The sequence below is a fragment of the Sebastes fasciatus genome, chromosome 9, assembly GCF_043250625.1.
Source record: "Sebastes fasciatus isolate fSebFas1 chromosome 9, fSebFas1.pri, whole genome shotgun sequence".
Lineage (NCBI taxonomy): Eukaryota > Metazoa > Chordata > Actinopteri > Perciformes > Sebastidae > Sebastes > Sebastes fasciatus.
Genome location: NC_133803.1, coordinates 31,296,427 through 31,315,917, shown reverse-complemented (window position 1 = coordinate 31,315,917; position 19,491 = coordinate 31,296,427). Strand labels below are relative to the sequence as shown.

Sequence of the window (19,491 nt, the reverse complement as noted above, 5' to 3'; positions counted from 1 at the left end):
CAACATCAATACTTTCTCTGGTTTAGGGCAACTAAAGATTATCGTTTAATCTGTCAATTATGTTCTCGATATTAATTAATTCTTTGCTCTATAATATCTATAATTTTTTCAACGCATTAACGCAACTTGTGAGTTTTAGGTTGAAGCAGGCTCAGTTTTAAAGCAAATTTTCAAAGATTTTTAAAGCTTTTTTTTCACATGTTTTAGTAATAATTTTCACATATCTTTAGGACATTTATCATATTTTCCGCTGATTTTCCCACATATTTTACTAATACTTTTCAGACATTTTTCCAATTATTTTCCAGATATTTTTAGATATTTTACTAATAATTTCCACATATTCCTCAGACATTTTTCACATATTATCATCACAATATTTGTCATTGTTTTGTGTCGTTAATTGATTTCTTACAATAAACATATACATAAATTTTTAGCAATTTTTTTCTGATATTTTTCACAATCTTTTTCCATTATTTTTTTTCACATATTCTACTATTAATTTTCAAACATCTTATTTTCAGACAGTTTTTTTTTTTACATATTTTACCAATAATTTTCTCATATTTTTCAGCTATTTTCCACATATTTTACTAATACTTTTAAGACATTTTTCAGAAATTTCTGTCACTTTTCATTTCCAGTATTTTTTCACATATTTTACAAATAATTTTCACATATTCTTCAGACAGACATTTTTCACATATTTTTTAGAAATTTTTCACATATTTTTTTCACACATTTTACTAATTATTTTCACATATTTTTCACATCATAATTTTCACCCCCCCGTGGTGAACTGCCCTCCCAGTGATTTACAGTGGTGGAGGAAAATGAGAGAGGTTATGTTTGAACTTACGGAGTATTTCTTCACGTTGATCTTCACTCCAGCTTTGGCTCCACCAAACGGCACATCTGGAACAAATCACAGCTGCTTCACTATGTGACCACATACCACATGATGCACATACGTCTGTTATGTTTTCATTTATATTTACGATTCTTGACTTTTGCAGAACTTGTTTTTAGTTTTATTTTCTCTGACTGTGTTTATTATCATGCACAAAAAGGGAAATCTGGTGCATGTGAAAACCTTAATAATAAACCTGATTCTGACTTTAAATACAACATACAGAGTGTGTGTGTGTGTGTGTGTGTGTGTGTGTGTGTGTGTATGTGTACACTCACCGACGACAGCACACTTGTAGGTCATCAGCGAGGCCAGAGCTTTCACCTCGTCTACAGACACGTCTGTACTGTAACGGATACCTGAGACACACAAACAGTAACACATCAGTGTTTTTTACATTTTACAGCAAAGACTTGAGTCGGACCCAAAGACAGGTTTCAGGTCTGGACTTCCTAGCCCACCTCAGCTCCTGCCGAGCTCGGACTTCCTAACCGTCCTAAAATAGCCATCTTTAGTCCAGATCACTAAAGAAACATGACGTCTCTGTGGCTCAACTTCCCCGTTTCGATTCCTCCTGGAGGCCTTAACTAACGGACATTCAGGTCCCTCTCCACAAAAGGATTATATATGGATGTTTTTATTGGAATGATCCACAAATATCTCACTATCCACAAAAATATAGAGCCATTTGTGAGAGAGTGAAGATCCTGGTATCATATGAAACTAGAAAACCTGATGAATCTATTGGTACCAACCATGTCATACTAGCTTGACATGAAGGAGGTTAAATAATGCTCCAAACCTACACTAAATTTTGGCAAGGAAAAACTGTCATGACCATTTTCAAAGGAGTCCCTTGACCTCTGACCTCCAGATATGTGAATGTAAATGGGTTCTATGGGTACCCACGAGTCTCCCCTTTACAGACATGCCCACTTTATGATAATCACATGCAGTTTGGGGCAAGTCATAGTCAAGTCAGCACACTGACATACCTACAGCTGTTGTTGCCTGTTGGGCTGCAGTTTGCCATGTTATGATTTGAGCATATTTTTTTATGCTAAGTGCAGTACCTGTGAGGGTTTCTGGACAATATTTGTTATTGTTTTGTGTTGTTAATTGATTTCCAATAATTAATATATAAATACATTTGCATAAAGCAGCATATTTGCCCACTCCCATGTTGATAAGAGTATTAATTTACTTGACAAATCTCCCTTTAAGGTACATTTTGAACAGATAAAAAAATGTGTGATTAATTACGATTAACTATTTTAATCGATTGACAGCCCTGATAATATGAATTTGGTGTTTTAAAGGGTTAGTTCGGATTCACCAACGTCACCCAATAACACAAACTAACTAACAGATCGATGCAGCGGTAGACCAGCAACTCCAGTGTTCTGAGAGGTAAAATTAATGTTTTTGTGAATGGAGTCTGGTGGCTTTGAAGACAGCAATATAATGGCTTCATTTCCCATCAGAAAGGGCTGTCTGACGGTGAGGTGAAGCTGTGAACATATTCTAAATATAGCGTACACTTAAACTGATATTTTTAAATGTCTTAGGTGTACATTGCTTTACTCCCGTGCTGGTACTCCTGTCTATTTCTCCATCTACTGTAGAAATACACTGACTACGGAGAAGAACCTCATGCAACCACACTGAGAAACATCACAACTCTCCCTTTAAAGTATGTTCCCTCTACTGCTGAAAGTAGCTGGCGGTGGAAAATAGAAAAAAAAACGACAGAAAGTTGAGTGTGAAGCAGTAAATGAGTCTGGAGTAGAGCCAACACATGCAGGCCGGTTCACACACATCAGCCTGCTGCAGGGAAACGACACAAAATGGCTGCAGCTCAGACAGGCCGACCAACGGAAAAACAAAAAGTTAGTCACTCTCTTTTATATGTGTTTTTTTGTAAAGAAACGAGGGTTCAAATGATGGTTATATTTTACTGACAGCAGCAGGAGGAAGAGACGAGAGGAAGGAAAATAGAGATAAAGAAGTAGAGGGAGGAAGAGGGAGGAAGCAGAAAGACTTGGGGGCTGAGAGGAGTGAGTCAGTCTGGGTGTGGCGATCACAACTTGGCTCATTTAAAAGGATCAGTACAAAGAGTTTCATCAACAACCACACCCTTCATCTGCTCCAACTCTCCTCAAGTTCACATTGATATCCAGGAAACTAAAGACCACCCCTACCACATCTTTGTAATACGACACTGTAGAGATAGTCTGTTACAAGTTAAAGTATCAGCATCGAAAGGGGCAAAAGTAAAGGCACTCATTCTGCAGGATAATCTATATTATATTATTATATTATAATTATTGATGCATTAATGTGTTCATCACTTTAATGTTGCAGCTGGTAAAGGTGGAACCAAAGTTCTGATACAGAAATGTGTAAAAAAGGTGTGAGAAAGGAGACAAAACTTCTTGGGGTCGGCTGTCGCAATAACCGCATTATTTACAAGCCAACCACCACATTCATATTTTTTCTTTTTAAATTCTTTGCAAAGGGAGCGCCGCATATTTCGCTTGTGTTAAATATTTACAGCTTGGTGAATTATTTCATTTACACAGAGAAGAATCAACAGCAAAGACTCTTCACACAGACCGACAGACACTAAACAAATGAGCAGATAACCAGCTTCTCTGAGAACACACCTGAGGACAACGCAGCACCACAGGTAACCTGAGGAGCATAAACAGGATCATAACCATGTCAGACGATGATGAGTGATGATAATGTCGCCAGAGGGTAATAAGCAGGTTTATTATCTGTCCTGCGATGCACTCTAATGAAACATGTAGAGCACCACATGTGGATTAATCCGCCTACAGAAAATAGTCCCCGACAAAGTCTCTATTTCCTCCTGTTTGTTTGATAGAAACTACAGCGAGCAGCTGTATCAGTGAATTACAGAAGAATCTGCATATTAGTGTTTTTAACGTCTACAGTAGGAACCAGTGCAGCTGTGAGACACAGACTGGTTTATGAGAGTTTAAATATGAGATTAGTTAACAGTAAACAGGGCCGGCTTAACGCATAGGCCATATAGGCGGTTGCCTAGGACGCCACTATGTGGCTGGTCACCCTCTAAATTTTTTTATATTTTAAGAAATAAATGCCGGTAGACCTCAATTTCTGCTTTGAGGTAATAAATGAACAAACAAATAAATAAAGACAGAAATACACTTTTCACCCCTGTAACTCTCGATGTAGTGAAACTGACTCAACACTTTTAAACCTTCGTCTTAAGTCGTCTTTTTTAAAATAGATTTATTGTTATTGTTGTTATTATATATATCTTGTTCTAATTGTTTGTCACAATTACATAGTCATATTATTTCTAGGGCTGTCAACGTTTACGCAAACTCGTTTTAACGCCATTAATTCCTTTAACACATTAATGCAACTTGTGATTTTTAGGTTGTAACAGACTCAGTTTTAAAGCTAGAGTGAAGATACTGGTATCATATGAAACTAGAAAACGTAAAGAATTAAAACATTTGTTGCCTTTTTTCAGAAATTTTTCGTACATTTCTCTGACATTTTTTGGATATTTTTCGGATTTTTTTTTGGTCAATTGTTGGACATTGAATTTTGGCGAGGAAAAACTGTCATGGACATTTTCAAAGGGGTCCCTTGACTTCTGACCTCAAGATATGTGAATGAAAATGGGTTCTATGAGTACCCACGAGTCTCCCCTTTACAGACATGCCCACTTTATGATAATCACATGCAGTTTGGGGCAAGTCATAGTCAAGTCAGCACACTGACACACTGACAGCTGTTGTTGCCTGTTGGGCTGCAGTTTGCCGTGTTATGATTTGAGCATATTTGTTATGCTAAATGCAGTACCTGTGAGGGTTTCTGGACAATATCTGACATTGTTTTGTGTTGTTGATTGATTTCCAATAATAAGGGGCTAAAGCCGGCTAGAGAATAACACAGAACAACACCAGACGTATACTTTAAACACAGAGCGCTATGGTCGGATATTCAAACTTAAAATTAGCTGTGAAGAATGTTTTCCTGTCTTGAGGTCCTGCTACAACACTAAAGTAAAACACCACCACATCAGCAGCAGAGTTCAACAGGATCAGTTACCTGCTGGACAGTCACCTCCACAGCTGGAGACACTACCAGAACAAACACAGTTAGTCATTGCTGCTGCTTTACGCCTCAAACACACACCTCAACCAGCTATACGCTGCACTACTGTATGTTGGGCTGCACGATTATGGCAAAAATCCTAATCACGATTATTTAACACGATTACTCGTCGACTTTGGAAACATTGTGCATTTAGAAAGAACGTGTTGTAGCCGACATTCTAAAGATACTCTCAAAGTGCATCAATCTGGTGCACTGTGAGAAAAAAAATAAAAAGGCTAGAATGAATAACTATGAATCTATGAATAACGTATAATGGGTTGGTAGGTTGCCGACATTTACTTTTGATACTTTAGGTGGATTTTGATGCTGATTCTTTTAATATCAATTTTTTGTAATATCAGAAAAATATAAGTTAAATATCAGAAAAATATTAAAGAATTATCAGACACCATTTAATAAAATATGCTAAAACAAATATATGTAAACAATTCATAATGATTGGATTTTAAAGAAATAATATTGGTCCACTGATCCCATTAAGACTATAAAAACTATCTATCTCTATCTCTAAATTCTTCTTCTTATAGCCTTTTTTGGTAGCATCTCTTTAATTCTGTCTTATATCATCTTTAGGGGGCGTTACCTTGCTTGTTTATATGCATGTATATGTTGTGCATATGTTTATGTATATACTGTATAATTAAATACTGTACTGTACACCGGTGTGTTTTCATGTGAAGCACGTTGAATGTTTACCTGGAACAAGACCAATCTGTGAGCTCAGGTTTTATTTGCTCTGCCAGGTTTGTCTGGTCCTCCTCCAGATGTGTCGGGCCAATAACAATTAATCTAATAAGGTGCACGTTTGAGATGAAAAACCTGAAGAGGAGCGCCGTTGAGGCGTTCTCTAAAACTGGCTGCAGCCAATGTGGAGCTTTGTTTTGAAGGAACTGGACGGTATGTTTTCACTAAAAGAAGAACCATCAACTGAAGAATGATGTGTTTGCCGTACTTCAAACAGGATCTGGCACAAACTCAATAAACCAGCTCATCTCTGCCCACTGTGGTCTGTTTACATTATCAAATGGTCAAATAGTTTGTGATTTAAATCCTTATTTCTCCGGTTTTAAACTATATTTCATTGAGACAACGTTCTGCTTGTGTTTAGACGACATTTAACTTTTGACAACTTTAACTTCTGTTGATTGACGAAAAGAAAAACAAGTTTCCTGCACCAGTATGTAAATGCTGCCCATCCCTTCTCATTACTAACATGTATTACTGCCAGACTCGTGTGCATCTGTCTGCATGTTTTCACCACAGGACCCATAATCCTGTAGTTCAGGATGAACACAAACTCTGCAGGAACAAGCTGACCGGACTGTCAGCATTCCTGCCAGGGGACCTTAGAAACACATGAAACCTGCATGACGCCGCATTCAACGTGGATTACACACCCCTGCATACCATCGCCCACACACACTGTCTCACTAAAACCATACAACTATGTAGAAAAACCATGTAAAAGCTCTTAAAACCTGAATATAATCAGCTCCAAACATAAAAAATTTAATTAAACAAAAAAAAAAAAATTTATTTTGTTTTTTCACTGATTTTGTTTTAATCACTGTAAACTGAACATCTTTGTTTTTTTCAACTGTTTTTTGGACAAAAAGCAACATTTGATGAAAATACGTTACATTTCTGTACAGTTTTATGTTGTTTTATAGCTACAAAACAAATGCGTAATCAATAAAATAACTAATCAATTGTGAAAATACTCATTAGTTGCAGCTTTAAACTTATTGTAGCTGTTCTGATAATAATATTAAGGATGACGCCCAGAATCTGGTTCTGAACTCCAACGACAATGAACCAGTCGGACAGTTTGTTTATTCATTCTGAAGGTTTTTGAGGCTGAAACATGTTCGTCAACCAGGAGAGAAGGGCTGCTGTTCAATATCAGTTTAAGTGTACGCTCTATTAAGAACATTTTCACCGCTTTACCTAGCTGTCAGACAGCCCTTTGTGACAGGGAACTCAAGCTGTTATATCGCTCTCTTCAAATCCACCAGACTCCATTCACAAAAACAGTGATTTTACCTCTCAGAACAGGGAGTTGCTGGTCTACAGCTGCGTAAAACAGTCACTGATTCATTCAGAGATCCACTAATTGATTAATCGTTCACTATAAGTACTCAGATCCATTTTCACCAGATCCAGATAATATTTTTTGCATATTTTATTTATTTTTGTCTGATATTTTATTCAACTTTCTTTCGCATATCTAACTTATATTTTTATGATATTTTACAAATATTTTTTTATTATACTTTACTAATATTTTTCTGCTGTTTTACTAATATTTGATTTGTTCATCACTTTATATGTTGCAGCTGGTAATGTTGGAGCTACTTATGACTTTTTGTGATAATTTATGAATATTTTTGGCATATTTTAGTTATTTTTGTCTGATATTTTATTCATATTTTTCTGATATTTAACTTATATTTTACAAATGTTTTTTAGGATGGTTTGTTGATATTTTACAAGTTTTTTCTGATACTTTCCTAATATTTTTCTGCTATTTTGCTAAATATTTGGGGATATTTTATGTGTTCATCACTTTAATATTGAAGCTTGTAAAGGTGGAGCTACTTTTAATGACTTTTGTGATATTTTACGAATAGTTTTTGCATATTTTAGTTATTTTTATCTGATATTTTATTCATATTTTTCTGATATTTAATTTATATTTTTCTGCTATTTTACAAATGTTTTTTAGGATGGTTTACTGATGATGCTTGTAAGGTGGAGCTACTTTTGATTAATTTTTGTAATATTTTAGTAATTTTGTCTGATAATTTATTCAGATTTTTCTGATATTTAACTCAAATTTGTATGATATTTTACTAATATTTTTTTAATATATTTAACTACAAATATTTGTGAATATTTCACTAATGTTTTTCTTTTTTTAGGATATTTCACTGTTATTTTACAAAGTTTTGTCTGATATTTTAAGAATGTTTTTGGCATATTTTAGTTATTTTTGTCTGATATTTTATTCATATTTTTTGCATATACATTTTTTATTTTTATGATATTTTTACAAAAGTGTTTTTTGATACTTTACTGATATTTTTCTGCTATTTTACTAATATTTTGTGTTCATCACTTTAATGTTGCAGCTGGTGATGGTGGAGCTACTTTTAATGTATTTTTGTGATACTTTACTAATATTTTTGGCATATTTTAGTAATTTTGTCTGATAATTTGTTCATATTTTCTGATATTTAACTTGTATTTTTCTGATATTTTACACATGTTTTCTGATACTTTCCTAATATTTTTATGCTATTTTATTAATATTTTTGGGATATTATATTTGTTCATCACTTTAATGTTGCAGCTTGTGATGGTTGAGTTACTTTTTGTGATATTTTACGAATAGTTTTTGCATGTTTTAGTTATTTTTGTCTGATAATTTATTCATATTTTTTCTGATATTTAACTTACATTTTTATGATATTTTACAAATATTTTACTACAACTATTTGTGAATATTTCACTAATGTTTTTTGTTTTTTTAGGATGCTTTACTGATATTTTACAAAGTTTTGTCAGATACTGTACTGATATTTTCCAGCCCGGTAGTGTGTCCCCGGTCCCGGTCGTGGTGCGGGTCTCACCTCCCTTGCAGGGCGTCCGGTGCTGGCTGTGCTGAGCCCGGTAGCCCTCGATCACCTCCCACTCTCCGTTGTCTCTCTTGATGGGGAAGCAGACGCTCAGGACGTGGTTACACGGCTTGATGATCCTCAGGATCCCGCGAACCCGCTTCTTCTTCTGCTCGGGCGTCTCCCGGTTCTTCAGGCTCTCCACCAGCTTGTCCTCCACGATAGCGGCTCCGCGGTCGAAGAAGCCCTCCACCATGGTGAAGAAGTTCGGGTCGTCGTCCCGGTCCACGGCCTGGCTGTAGCCGCGGTACCGCAGCAGGGAGGCGGCGGCGGGGAGAGCGGAGTCCGCGGCGGTGGAGGAGCCGCTGGAGGCCAGGACGCTGCCCGCTCCACGGCCGAGGAGCTCTCCGAGATACCGGTACATGTTTTAGGATGTTTTAAGGGACGTTTGCCGACGTGTGAGCCGGGTAACAGTGGAGGTTGTCGGGTAAAGGCCAGGAAGTGGAGGTTGTTGGTGGAGGTGGAGGTGGAGGTGGGGGGGGACCAACGGCTCCTCCTTCCTGCTGCGTGCGTGTACACGTCCAGCTGCGCGTGTTTAAACAGAGTAACTTTATTAGTGATGGGAATTCCGGCTGTTTTTAGTGAGCCAGATCATTTGGCTCAGCTCACCAAACGGCTCTTAATTTTACTTCACTTCTGCCTTTTTATAATTCAACCAAATTTAGCTTTAGCTGTTTTGACCTATGATTAGTATGTGTGCACATATATCACTTAAAGGGACTGTTTGTAACTTTTTTACAGGTATAATTCTACCGGGTCGGGATCCCATGCGCACTCGCGTGTGGCCGGAGTCTCTGTTCCTCTGCCTGCTTGCCTTCACTCACACACAACGCGCGCGTTCTCGCTGTCTCGCTCCATCTCTAGATGTGTACGCGCGCTCACTCCACACTGCAGAAGAGTTAGTTTAGCTCTGAGAATATCTGGTGAATGTACAGTGGACGTTTGTGCAGAAATAAATGCTGCAGCTCCTCCAGACCAACGGAGGTTTCCGTGTCTTGTGAAGTGACGGAGCTCCGCAGCGAGAAACGTTATCGTCTCCGACCAGGTGCTGGTGTCTTTCCTGTTCCCTCCGGCCGCGGTCGGGAGGCTGAAGCAGGAAAAGCCAACACTAGGATCAGCACTGATTCATGGAGAGACCTTTGTTTGGTCAGCTAACATTACTGCCAAGCAGGTGAAATATAGAGTGATATTGTGGTTTTAGCTGACCTGTGTCGTCTCACTGTTTTGAGCGATGCTCGTTCATGTCTATGTAGAGCGAGCAAGCCCGACGCTGACTTTCGTTGACTTAACTGCCACAGGTGTCGCTGTTAACAAGTATTTGTGATTCTTACAAACAGTCCCTTTAAATTATTCAATATAATTATACTAAACCTTATAATTTCCAGAATATCATAATTTTACATGCTGCTTCGTTTCCGACTGTCACTCATCTTGTCTTCTATTCGCGCACCGTACTCCTCTCTCTCTTTCTCTCCTCCTCTCCCTCCTGCTCTGTACCTGTTGACCATCAACACGCCGCCCCTCCCTGCTTGATAGTATGATCTCTGTCTGTCATCACCTGATTGGTTGCACGGACGTCATTAACACAACATTCAGTCGCAGTCAGTGCATGGAGTGCCCGTGGCGTGGAGAAGATCGTCCTGTCATTCTGCCTTGAATTAATTAAAGAAAAAAGAAGAAAAAAACGGCTCTCGGACGGGAGCCGGCTCTTATCGTTCACTTAAAAGAGCCGGCTCTTTGAACCGGCTCGTTCGGAACAACACATCTCTAGAGTAACCTCAGACGAACCGGGACCGTTTTCAAACTGCAGCAGCATCCCGGAAAAGCTGCGTATCTGGAGCACTTTAAACCCGTTTAAAACGCGTTTAAACACGACTGTACGATGTAGATGTTGAAGATTACATCTCAAACACGCTCATTTTTAACTTATTTCACATGTTTTCCGTCATTTTATGGCTGTTTAAGATAGCATGAAGCTAGCTAGAATGGGTATACATCAAACTTCCGGTTCCAACATTCAAAATAAAAGCATAAATTGATAAAACTTGAATGTTGTGAATGTGGTGAAATATTCATACCTCAATTAATACTATAAACATTCCAACACAATCAGAAAATCAATTCAGTTGAGTATGTAGTAGTGCAGTTATATATATATATATGTATATATATATATATATAGTATTTACTGACAAATACAAACAGGAGGGCTGTACTGTAACTACCAAATTAAGTTTAAAGTAATAATAATTATTAATAATATAGTTATATATATATATATACACACAAAAACAGGAGGGCTGTACTAAAGTTTATACGTATTTATTCATTATCATGTGCATAACAGTTACAGTCTTTGGCAATGAAAATCTATGAAATAGAATAAAAAAGTTAAGATAAATAGCGATAAAATGTAACATATATCATATATAAAATAAATAACATATATTTGTGGTAGACAGTAATTGTAAAGTTCTTTAATAATAAATTACATTTTATTTATGGGGTTTTGGGGGACTTGGACTCTGGACTGTCTTGAATTCTGTATATACGACTAAGCAGAAAAATAGAGAAAAGAAGTGTAACCGATGTGAGGTTGAGAAGCCGACTGATACAGTGGAATGAAAAGAATAGATAAATAATATAAAATAACATACAGTCGTAAATTATATGTAAATTAACTTCTTTGATTGATCATGAAATAAATAAATAAAGAAAACCTGTAGACACATCTGAGTAACTGGAGCAAAATGGACAAACTACAGTCAAATGTCAGCCTATTAAATACCAGTTTTTATTTGGTTTATTTGATTCCATCATTCCTAATCGTCAAAGTAAGCAACATACACAGATCACATGTCGAAATATTCAACAAAAAGAAAAGAAAAACATAGATTCAATCCAACGTGGGACAAACACAAAAACATTTAAATTGAATAAAACAATCTATTAATAGCATGTAACACAAATAAGTTTTAATGCATAAAACTGGAGCATGACGCAGGATGAATACACTTTAAATCAATATTACTTATTTCTATAGTGGCCTATTAGTCATTTTAAACGTCTATATATAAACACATATAGTTATCGCTTTTATTTTGAAACCAAATTCTTTTTACATGCGGGTTCCCGTCAGCGCCTCGGGAGCGCGCTTCTTCCAAATCAAAATATCTGACTCAGCCAATAAAGTTTATTATAAACAGTATGAAACATAATATTATTATAATCATTATCATTATTATCATTATTATCATTATTATCATTATCATTATTATTAATATAAACATTGTGGTAGTAGGGGAACTAATGGGAATTAATCTAATCTAAAAATAAAGTCACATTAGGAAGCATTGTGTGTGTGTGTGTGTGTGTGTGTGTGTGTGTGTGTGTGTGTGTGTGTGTGTGTGTGTGTGTGTGTGCGTGTGTGTGTGTGTGTGTAATGAGGCGGTTTTAAATGTCTTCTTGTCTAAATTTAGTCCTCGGTCATTAAATGACACATTTATATCGTCTGTCTGTGTCTCAGTGGCTCACACCACAAAGTCACATCTCATAAACTTCACTGTGTTTTAGAAGTAATTTAGATAAATATGGAGGCCGGTTTCTGCCCAGTAATATCAGTAAGATATATATGAAGTAGCCTATCTGGAAAAGCACCTGGAGAATATGATTAAATATTATAATCAACTTCAATTTTTCTCAATTCAAGTCTGATATTGCTCTTTATGTGTTTTGTTCATATATGTGTTTTATTTAAATATCACAACCATCTTTAATAATGACTTTAAATGATTATGTAACAGAAGAAGTCCCATACCAGCTGATCCTCCCCCAGCAGCCTGCCGTCTGATTGGTCAGCGGCTCTGCCTGGTTTTATCTCCCAGCTGTGAAACACACTGGTCGGTTGTCTGCATCCATCGGCATGACGGATGCATGTTGATCCTCCTCACCGTGACCTGAGTCATGGTTGTGTAATGTCTGACATGAGAACATTTTCTTTTACAGCGTTAAAAAAACACAACAATGCAGGAAAACATCCAGAGATCCAGATGTTCTTTTACCTGTGGAGTCTGGTTGGTGTCAGCCCAGGCTTCTCTCTCAGAGCGTTGAGTCAGTGCACAGCCTGTGAATTAATTAAAGTTTATTAGTAAAGAACTTTATTATTAACCAATATTTAACCACAAAGAAGTATATAAATGAAAAAATATCAACATACATAGACTGTATGCAAAAACAACAACAATACAATTAAAATAATAATCTAAAAATAAAGTCAAATATGAAAAAATAATTGAACCTTCTTTGTTTTAAAAGAGCAAAGTTACAAAGTTACACTAAATTTTGGCGAGGAAAACCTGTCATGGCCATTTTCGAAGGGGTTCTATGGGTACCCACGAGTCTCCCCTTTACAGACATGCCCACTTTATGATAATCACATGCAGTTTTTTCCAAGCAGTAGGTATAAATGTGTTATTTTCTCCTATTCTAAAATGGTGTATTTGAATATCTGTAGTTTTGTCACTGTAACTATGGAGGACGGAACCTGCCAAAATCCAAAATAAATGAATGAATAAATAAATAAATTACTCGATAAATTAATAAATATGTGACAGCCCCTTCATTTGCATAATGAAGCAGAAATGCAAAAAGAAAAGAATACAGAAATGGAAGGGGAAATCGTGCATAAATAAATACATTTATTAATTAATTTATTAATAAAAAAAATAAATGCTAAGTAAACAAATAAATAATGCAAAACAAATAAATAAATAAAAAATGAATGCAAAATCAAATAAATAAATTAGAAATTTAATAAAAATAAATAAAAGAGAAAATTAAACAGAAGAGTAAATAAATAAGGGGATTAATACAAAGATAAATAGAAATAAAGAAGCAAACTAAAACAGAAATATCAATCTATGTCACATTTGATCAATTAATTAATGCCTACCTTTATTTTTGATGTATTTAATGACATATTGATTTATTTATCGAGTTATTTATTTATTTATTCATTTATTAGAGAAAAGCATGGGAATATACATCATATACTTCTATCATAATGTTCTAAAGCTGTATACACTAATTTGTTTCTGATTAATGACTAGAACAACTTGACCCACAGTGCTGAGCTGCATCTCAAATTAATCTTCAGGTTCCCAGCTTTCAGATGGTGTACACCACTTCTATGTGACATCTACTGTTGACCTGCTATCTCCCCCTAAAGACCTCCTGTATCCCCCTAAAAAAGACCAAAATAGGTCTATTGTGAGTCTCAGAGGGTTAATATTACTAAAAAAAAACATCATACAAATGTAAGTCCCTGCATTCTCTCAGAGAGCTCAAATCTGTTTTACCTGAATAAACTTCCATAATTTTCCTCCTCGGCAGACGCTATGTGTGACCGGCCCAAGATCCACGTCTTCCTGGGGGCTCCTCCTCCCTCCTCTTGCCCAGCCTCGGTGCCTGGAGCTGGGCCAGAGGGTGAGGAGCGTCCCCCTGCCGACTGGAGACACCTGGAGCTCACCTGGCAGGACAGACGCCTGAGGCCTGCAGCAGGTGAGGCGTTCAGGGACCCAACAGGAAGGACAGAAACAGTCATTAGTATATTATTATATGTGTATGTATGTTGTGTTGAGTGTCATAGTATGCTGCTTTTTAGTATTTTACATTTTGTTGTATTATTATTATTTATTTTTATTTATTATTATTTTATTTTATTTTATTTATTCATTTATAATATATTAGTAGAATTTTATATTGCTTATAACATATATTTTACTCACTTTGTCTGTATTTCTGTATGTTAGTAATTGGAAATAATTAATTTATTCCCTTTTAATGAATTCTAGTGTTCTGGTTTTCAAAAGTACTTAAATGTTAAAATACAATTTTTATTTATTTAAATACAGAGGATGGAACCAGACAAAATGAATAAATAAATAAAAAGAATAAATAAATAAAAAGAGTAACTAAATGAATAAATAAATATGTCATTGAAAGTAGCAAAAATGATATTTCTGTTTTAATTTGCTTTTTTATTTATTTACCTTTGTATTAATTCCTTTATTTATTTACTCTTCTGTTTAATTTCCACTTTTATTTATGTATTGATTTTTATACATTTTTAATTTAAAAAAAATATTTTTGCATTTACTTTTATTTATGCATTTATGTTCAGATTTTTTCAATGTATGTATTTATTAATGTGTTTAACCATTTATTTATTTATTTATTTATTTCTGCATGATTTTCCCTTTGCATTTCACCCCTTATTTATTTCCCCAAACTTATTTATCTCTGTATTCTTGTATTTACACATTTATTCACACATTTTTATTTTATTACCTTTAGACGGAGCCAGGCTAGCTGTTTCCCTCTGTTTCCAGTCTTTATGCTAAGCTAAGCTATTTATGTATTTTACAAAATGAAGTGAAAAAATACAAATGATTTGCTCATTTTTCAGACAATGCTGGAAATCGTCTGGTGGAAGAAAGAACAGGCGGAGAAAACGTAGACGCTGACCGATCTACACCGCGTTTAAAAATCCAGGACGATGCACCAAAGACTGATGAGGACGACTCGTCCTCTAAAGCTGATTGGACCACAGAGGCGTCACACGGACGGGAACGAGCGACGAGATCTGGCTGTAAACTTAAGGCCGATCAGGAAGATCTCGGCTCCGCCGATCACAAACCTGCAGAGAGATCCCTGAGCCGAGATGAAGAATCAAACTCCGGACAGGAAGCTCAGTGTTCGGCTTCAATTCATGAGTATCTGGACAGCTGTTTCCCTGCAGCTCAACCAGAACCTGAACCTCCACATGGCTCTCAGTCGACAGCTCCTCCTCTGTCCGCCCAGACTCAGTACCTCACAACCTGGACTCTGAGTCAGGCATTAATCCTGAGAGGCAGGTGTGGAGTCGAATCAGCAACTAGCCCTGAGAAAACCCCGCCTCCTCAAACTCCACCCAAACACGCCCAAACACCTCCGTCCGTCTCCTCCAGCACCCCGGAGCTCTTCAGCCCCGTAACCCCGTCACCTGGAGCCTCCGCTGAGCTCTTCAGCCAACCCTGCTTGACCCCAAGGAGGGAGGAAGGGGGCGTCGTGGTCGAAGCCACTGCAGATGGGGTGCTCTGCTCCCAGGAGGCCGAGCAACAGGAGGCCAAGCAACAGGAGGCCACGACCGCCCAACACTCGCCCTCCAAATCCCCAGAGATCAAGAAAGCTCGAACCTCAGAAAACCTCACGACTGAAACGTATGTGGCGCCGGCGGGCTTCACCGCCACCACAGTCACCGGGCTCAGAGGTCCCACCACACTTCTGATCCGCTGTGACAAACGGGGGGTTCGGTACTTGGTTCTGGTGGCGGTGGTTCACCCCTGTCACTTGAAGGAGGTAAAGGTGAGTGGAGATGTTACGACCTGTTGTCCGACGCAGCCTCATGTCAAGAATTACCTCAGCATCATTTTGTTAAGAAAGATTTTCACGTCTTATTATTGAAATATTTAACTAGATTTATGGTGCCTTCAAATGTGGCCGTGTTCACCAGAAGAGCCCATATGAACGCCCCCCTCTTGTGGGATTCACGACCTCGTAAGTTGAAAGTTTCTGAAAGCTCAGAGTTCACGAGTTGTGACGTGACTCATAAAGTAAAGTGTTCGACACATTAAAACGTTAACCTGATGGTGGCGCTACAGGAAGCGTCAGAGGGTCATCAAAGTGAGAAGGATTCGTCCTCTGGGGAACATGAATGTCCGTACTTATGTTTTTGCCAATCCATCAGGTCGATCTTGAGTTATTACAGTCTGGTCCAAAGTGGTAGAACAACCACGGAGCCACGCAGCTGGTGTGGCGAAATACTGAGAATTACAATCTAAAATGCGCACCAGAAGTAATGCTTGAATAAAATATTGGATGTTTTCTTTAATTTATCAAACTTCTTCATACTTTACATCTCGTGCCATTTGATTTGTTGGATCGAAGGTGAAGTCCGGGCCGGCGGCAGGGACCTCCGTTCCTCTGGCGTCCATCGTGGTAACGGACCAATCGGGTGTTGAGATGAAGGTGGTGCTGTGGCGGAAAGCGGCGTTCTGGGCGTTGACCATGATTCCTGGAGACGTTCTGCTCATCACAGGTACAGAAACACAGCTTTGATGATGATGGTGTCAGACTAAGTGCTCGTCGGATAGGGAATGGGGAATGTGACACCACATATTTCGTGATGCTAATTAATGTGATTGTGGTGCGACTTGGTGCTTAGTCTCAGACGTACTGTCACACATGGCGGCGGCTTCCCTCGCTGTTGTCTCCGATCAGGACTGCAGGTGAATGAAGACAGGTGGAGAGGAGAGACGGTGCTGCAGTCCACCTTCAGCAGCAAGCTGCTCAACCTGGGACAGATCACTGCTTCCACCTCACCACCAGGTACGACTAAACGCAACCGGCGACCAATCAGCAGCCTTTCTCCTGGCCTCTGGTCCAATCACCTCACTCTCTCTCGCTCTCCAGCTCCTCAGCATGTTAACGCCCGCGATCTCAGCTCTCTGTGTGGCTTTCTTCGGGAGCGGCGCCCCCTGCTGGTGTCTTTGAACCTCCGCCCCCCTCAGGACCTGAACCGCCTCCCTTACGCCACCCTGAGGTCACTGAGGGTCAACACGCTGGTTCACGCTCTGCTGCGTGTCACGCACACACACATCAGCGCAGGTGAGTGGGTCACAGGTTTATTGTCCCTGATGTGGACGTCTTATTAATACGCTGATGATAGTGTGTGTAACTTTAGCCTACTGCTAGTGTTAGCCTCCAGTCTTTCCTTTGTTTAGCCTCCAGCTAACACCGTGACGTCATCATGACGGTCGACACAAAAAGGGTCTATTGGTTGATTTAGACATTTTTATATGACGTATATTTATGAAATTGGATGGTTGTTAGCGTGGCGGAGTGAGGCGGAGTCTCGCTGCAGGTCGGCTGTTCAGCTGCAGGCCGTTCTGACTGTGGAGCAGCCGGACGGCCAGCAGGGGGTGCTGCTGCTGTGGGGAGCAGCTGTGGACTGGCGGCCTCGCTTCAACAGAGACAGAGGTACACAAACACACACTCACACACAGCTGCTATAAATGTGTGAAGAAATCTTAAAGGGTCAACTCACCTTTATCACATAAAAAGTAATATATCCTCTGTCTCCTTCAGCGGCTGTCTGGGACTTCCACGTCCTCCTGGTGAGGGAAGGTTTGACCTCTGACCTTCCCGAGCTGCACTCCACCCCCTGGAGCTCAGTCCGGCCTCTGGACCCTGCTAACCGCCGGGCGCAGGAGTTCCTCCAACCACGACCCGTCCGAACAGGAAACAGCAGCAGTCTGGAGCTGGACCTCGACACGCTGCTGTCTCAGAAATACAGCGGTGAGTCTGAGAGCATCACTGAGTGCAGATTAACCAGGATCTCAAGGCGAAGCAGGGGGTTCGTAAAATGGAATTCTGAGAAACACTACAAGTAAATTAAGGTTGAATACATGCGATAAAAATGTTAACAATTTGAACAGCGTCCGAAAAGGTTTTGCTGTCTCCTCCACCAGGTGAAGTGGAGCTCAGAGTCCAGGTCACCGCCTTCCACTTCCAGGACTCTCCGCCTTCCCAGAATGCACCTCAGCCGGTCCTGGACAGTTCCACACCGCTGGATGGTATCCTGGAGGCGCTAAGTGGTGACATCACATACACCGGCTGCGGGCGCTGCTCCGCTGAACTCGATACTGACGCCAACGGCATCTACGGCCCCTGTTACCCTTGCCTGCCCCACACCGCCGTACGCCGCTACTACAGGTACGACCGAAATCATCATGGTGATTATTATTTTTATAATGACATTATAAAATAATATAATGTGAAGTAGTCTCCTAGCTGCGAGGAGAGAGGCAGAGGGACCGTGACCCAGCGCTGTCCGCTAACTAGCCAGTTAGCTAGCCTATTTATATGAAGTGTATTTTTCAGATTATATATTTTTTATTTTTACATGTGAATTTTTAATTAGATTGCAGAACATTAATCCTTTTTATTTTATTTTAAAGTTTGTTATTTTTATCTGGTGTGTTGTGTTAATTCATTGAATGGTTAAATTGGTGTGTGTTTCAGGCCAGGTGTGTTGACAGTGAATGGGCAGGGCAGCCGTCAGGTGTGTGTTCAGGTTCCTCCTGTTCCGCTGCAGAAGATCCTCGAAGCTCCGCCTGATAAACTCCACAGGAGCTCAGGTGAGACACAAACTGATTTTCTGTCAATTTCAATTCAACTCAGTGAAACTTTATTGGCTTCTCATGATGTTTAGAACAAAAGAAATGTTGCGGCGCCGACCAACCTGGGGGTCGGGATCCTCCTCCAAGGTCATTCTGATGGGTTAGAGAGTCTTTCTCACCTGTGTGTCTCTCAGCTCTAGGCTCGGAGGTGAAGCACATCCAGGTGGCAGCAGAGAGGATCCAGACCCTCCTCTCCCTCCCGAGAAAAACCTTCGTCATTATCGTACGGAGCAACTTCCTGTGCGACGAAAACAGCATCCCCATCCATCAGGACATCACACTGCTGGACCTTCAGTTCCCCTGCTGACGGACTGCGTAGACCTGATTTGGTTTGTTGGAATGTGTTGAAGTGATCAGCAGAATATCATAAAACCATTTTGACAAAACTATAAATAGATATGTGTTATATAAATAAAACATATGATCATCTGCAAACAAA

The 19,491-nt window shown here is 39.0% G+C and overlaps 2 protein-coding genes and 1 long non-coding RNA gene across 4 annotated transcripts in view; 1 reads left to right on the top strand and 2 right to left on the bottom strand.

Moving 5' to 3' along the window:
• The window catches only part of LOC141774536 (glutamate dehydrogenase, mitochondrial-like), a 20,246-nt gene extending 10,966 nt beyond the window's left edge, over positions 1–9,280 (bottom strand). The window contains exons 1-3 of the mRNA XM_074647276.1: positions 8,728–9,280; positions 1,192–1,272; positions 863–918 (exon numbers count right to left, since the gene is read on the bottom strand). Coding sequence (XP_074503377.1) covers positions 863–918; positions 1,192–1,272; positions 8,728–9,136 — 546 coding nt within the window. The 5' untranslated portion in view covers positions 9,137–9,280. The remainder of the gene's footprint in view (positions 1–862; positions 919–1,191; positions 1,273–8,727) is intronic.
• shld2 (shieldin complex subunit 2) lies at positions 9,003–19,491 on the top strand. 2 transcript variants are annotated; one of them, XR_012595370.1, is made up of 11 exons: positions 9,003–9,130; positions 14,164–14,331; positions 15,494–16,176; positions 16,759–16,909; positions 17,092–17,199; positions 17,284–17,478; positions 17,704–17,850; positions 17,959–18,168; positions 18,342–18,605; positions 18,895–19,010; positions 19,187–19,491. XR_012595370.1 is itself a non-coding variant. In XM_074647274.1 (11 exons), the coding sequence occupies exons 2-11, from the start codon at positions 14,169–14,171 to the stop codon at positions 19,357–19,359; spliced, it is 2,190 nt and encodes a 729-aa protein (XP_074503375.1). In that variant the 5' UTR covers positions 9,003–9,130; positions 14,164–14,168; the 3' UTR covers positions 19,360–19,491. The 2 variants fall into 2 exon arrangements, 1 of the variants encoding a protein (XP_074503375.1); XM_074647274.1 differs by having other exon boundaries at positions 18,342–18,585.
• Positions 12,593–14,269, bottom strand: LOC141774537 (uncharacterized). The gene is made up of 3 exons (XR_012595371.1): positions 14,130–14,269; positions 12,834–12,895; positions 12,593–12,728 (listed from the first exon to the last, which is right to left on the bottom strand). It is a non-coding gene; the product is annotated as an uncharacterized LOC141774537 (long non-coding RNA).

Coding starts and splice junctions, on each gene's coding strand:
- shld2 (XM_074647274.1), top strand. CDS start 14,169: ATGTGTGACCGGCCCAAGATCCACGTCTTCCTGGGGGCTCCTCCTCCC. Junction 14,332..15,493: donor ACGCCTGAGGCCTGCAGCAG/GTGAGGCGTTCA, acceptor CCCTGAGCCGAG/ATGAAGAATCAAACTCCGGA. Junction 16,910..17,091: donor AGACGTTCTGCTCATCACAG/GTACAGAAACAC, acceptor GTCTCCGATCAG/GACTGCAGGTGAATGAAGAC.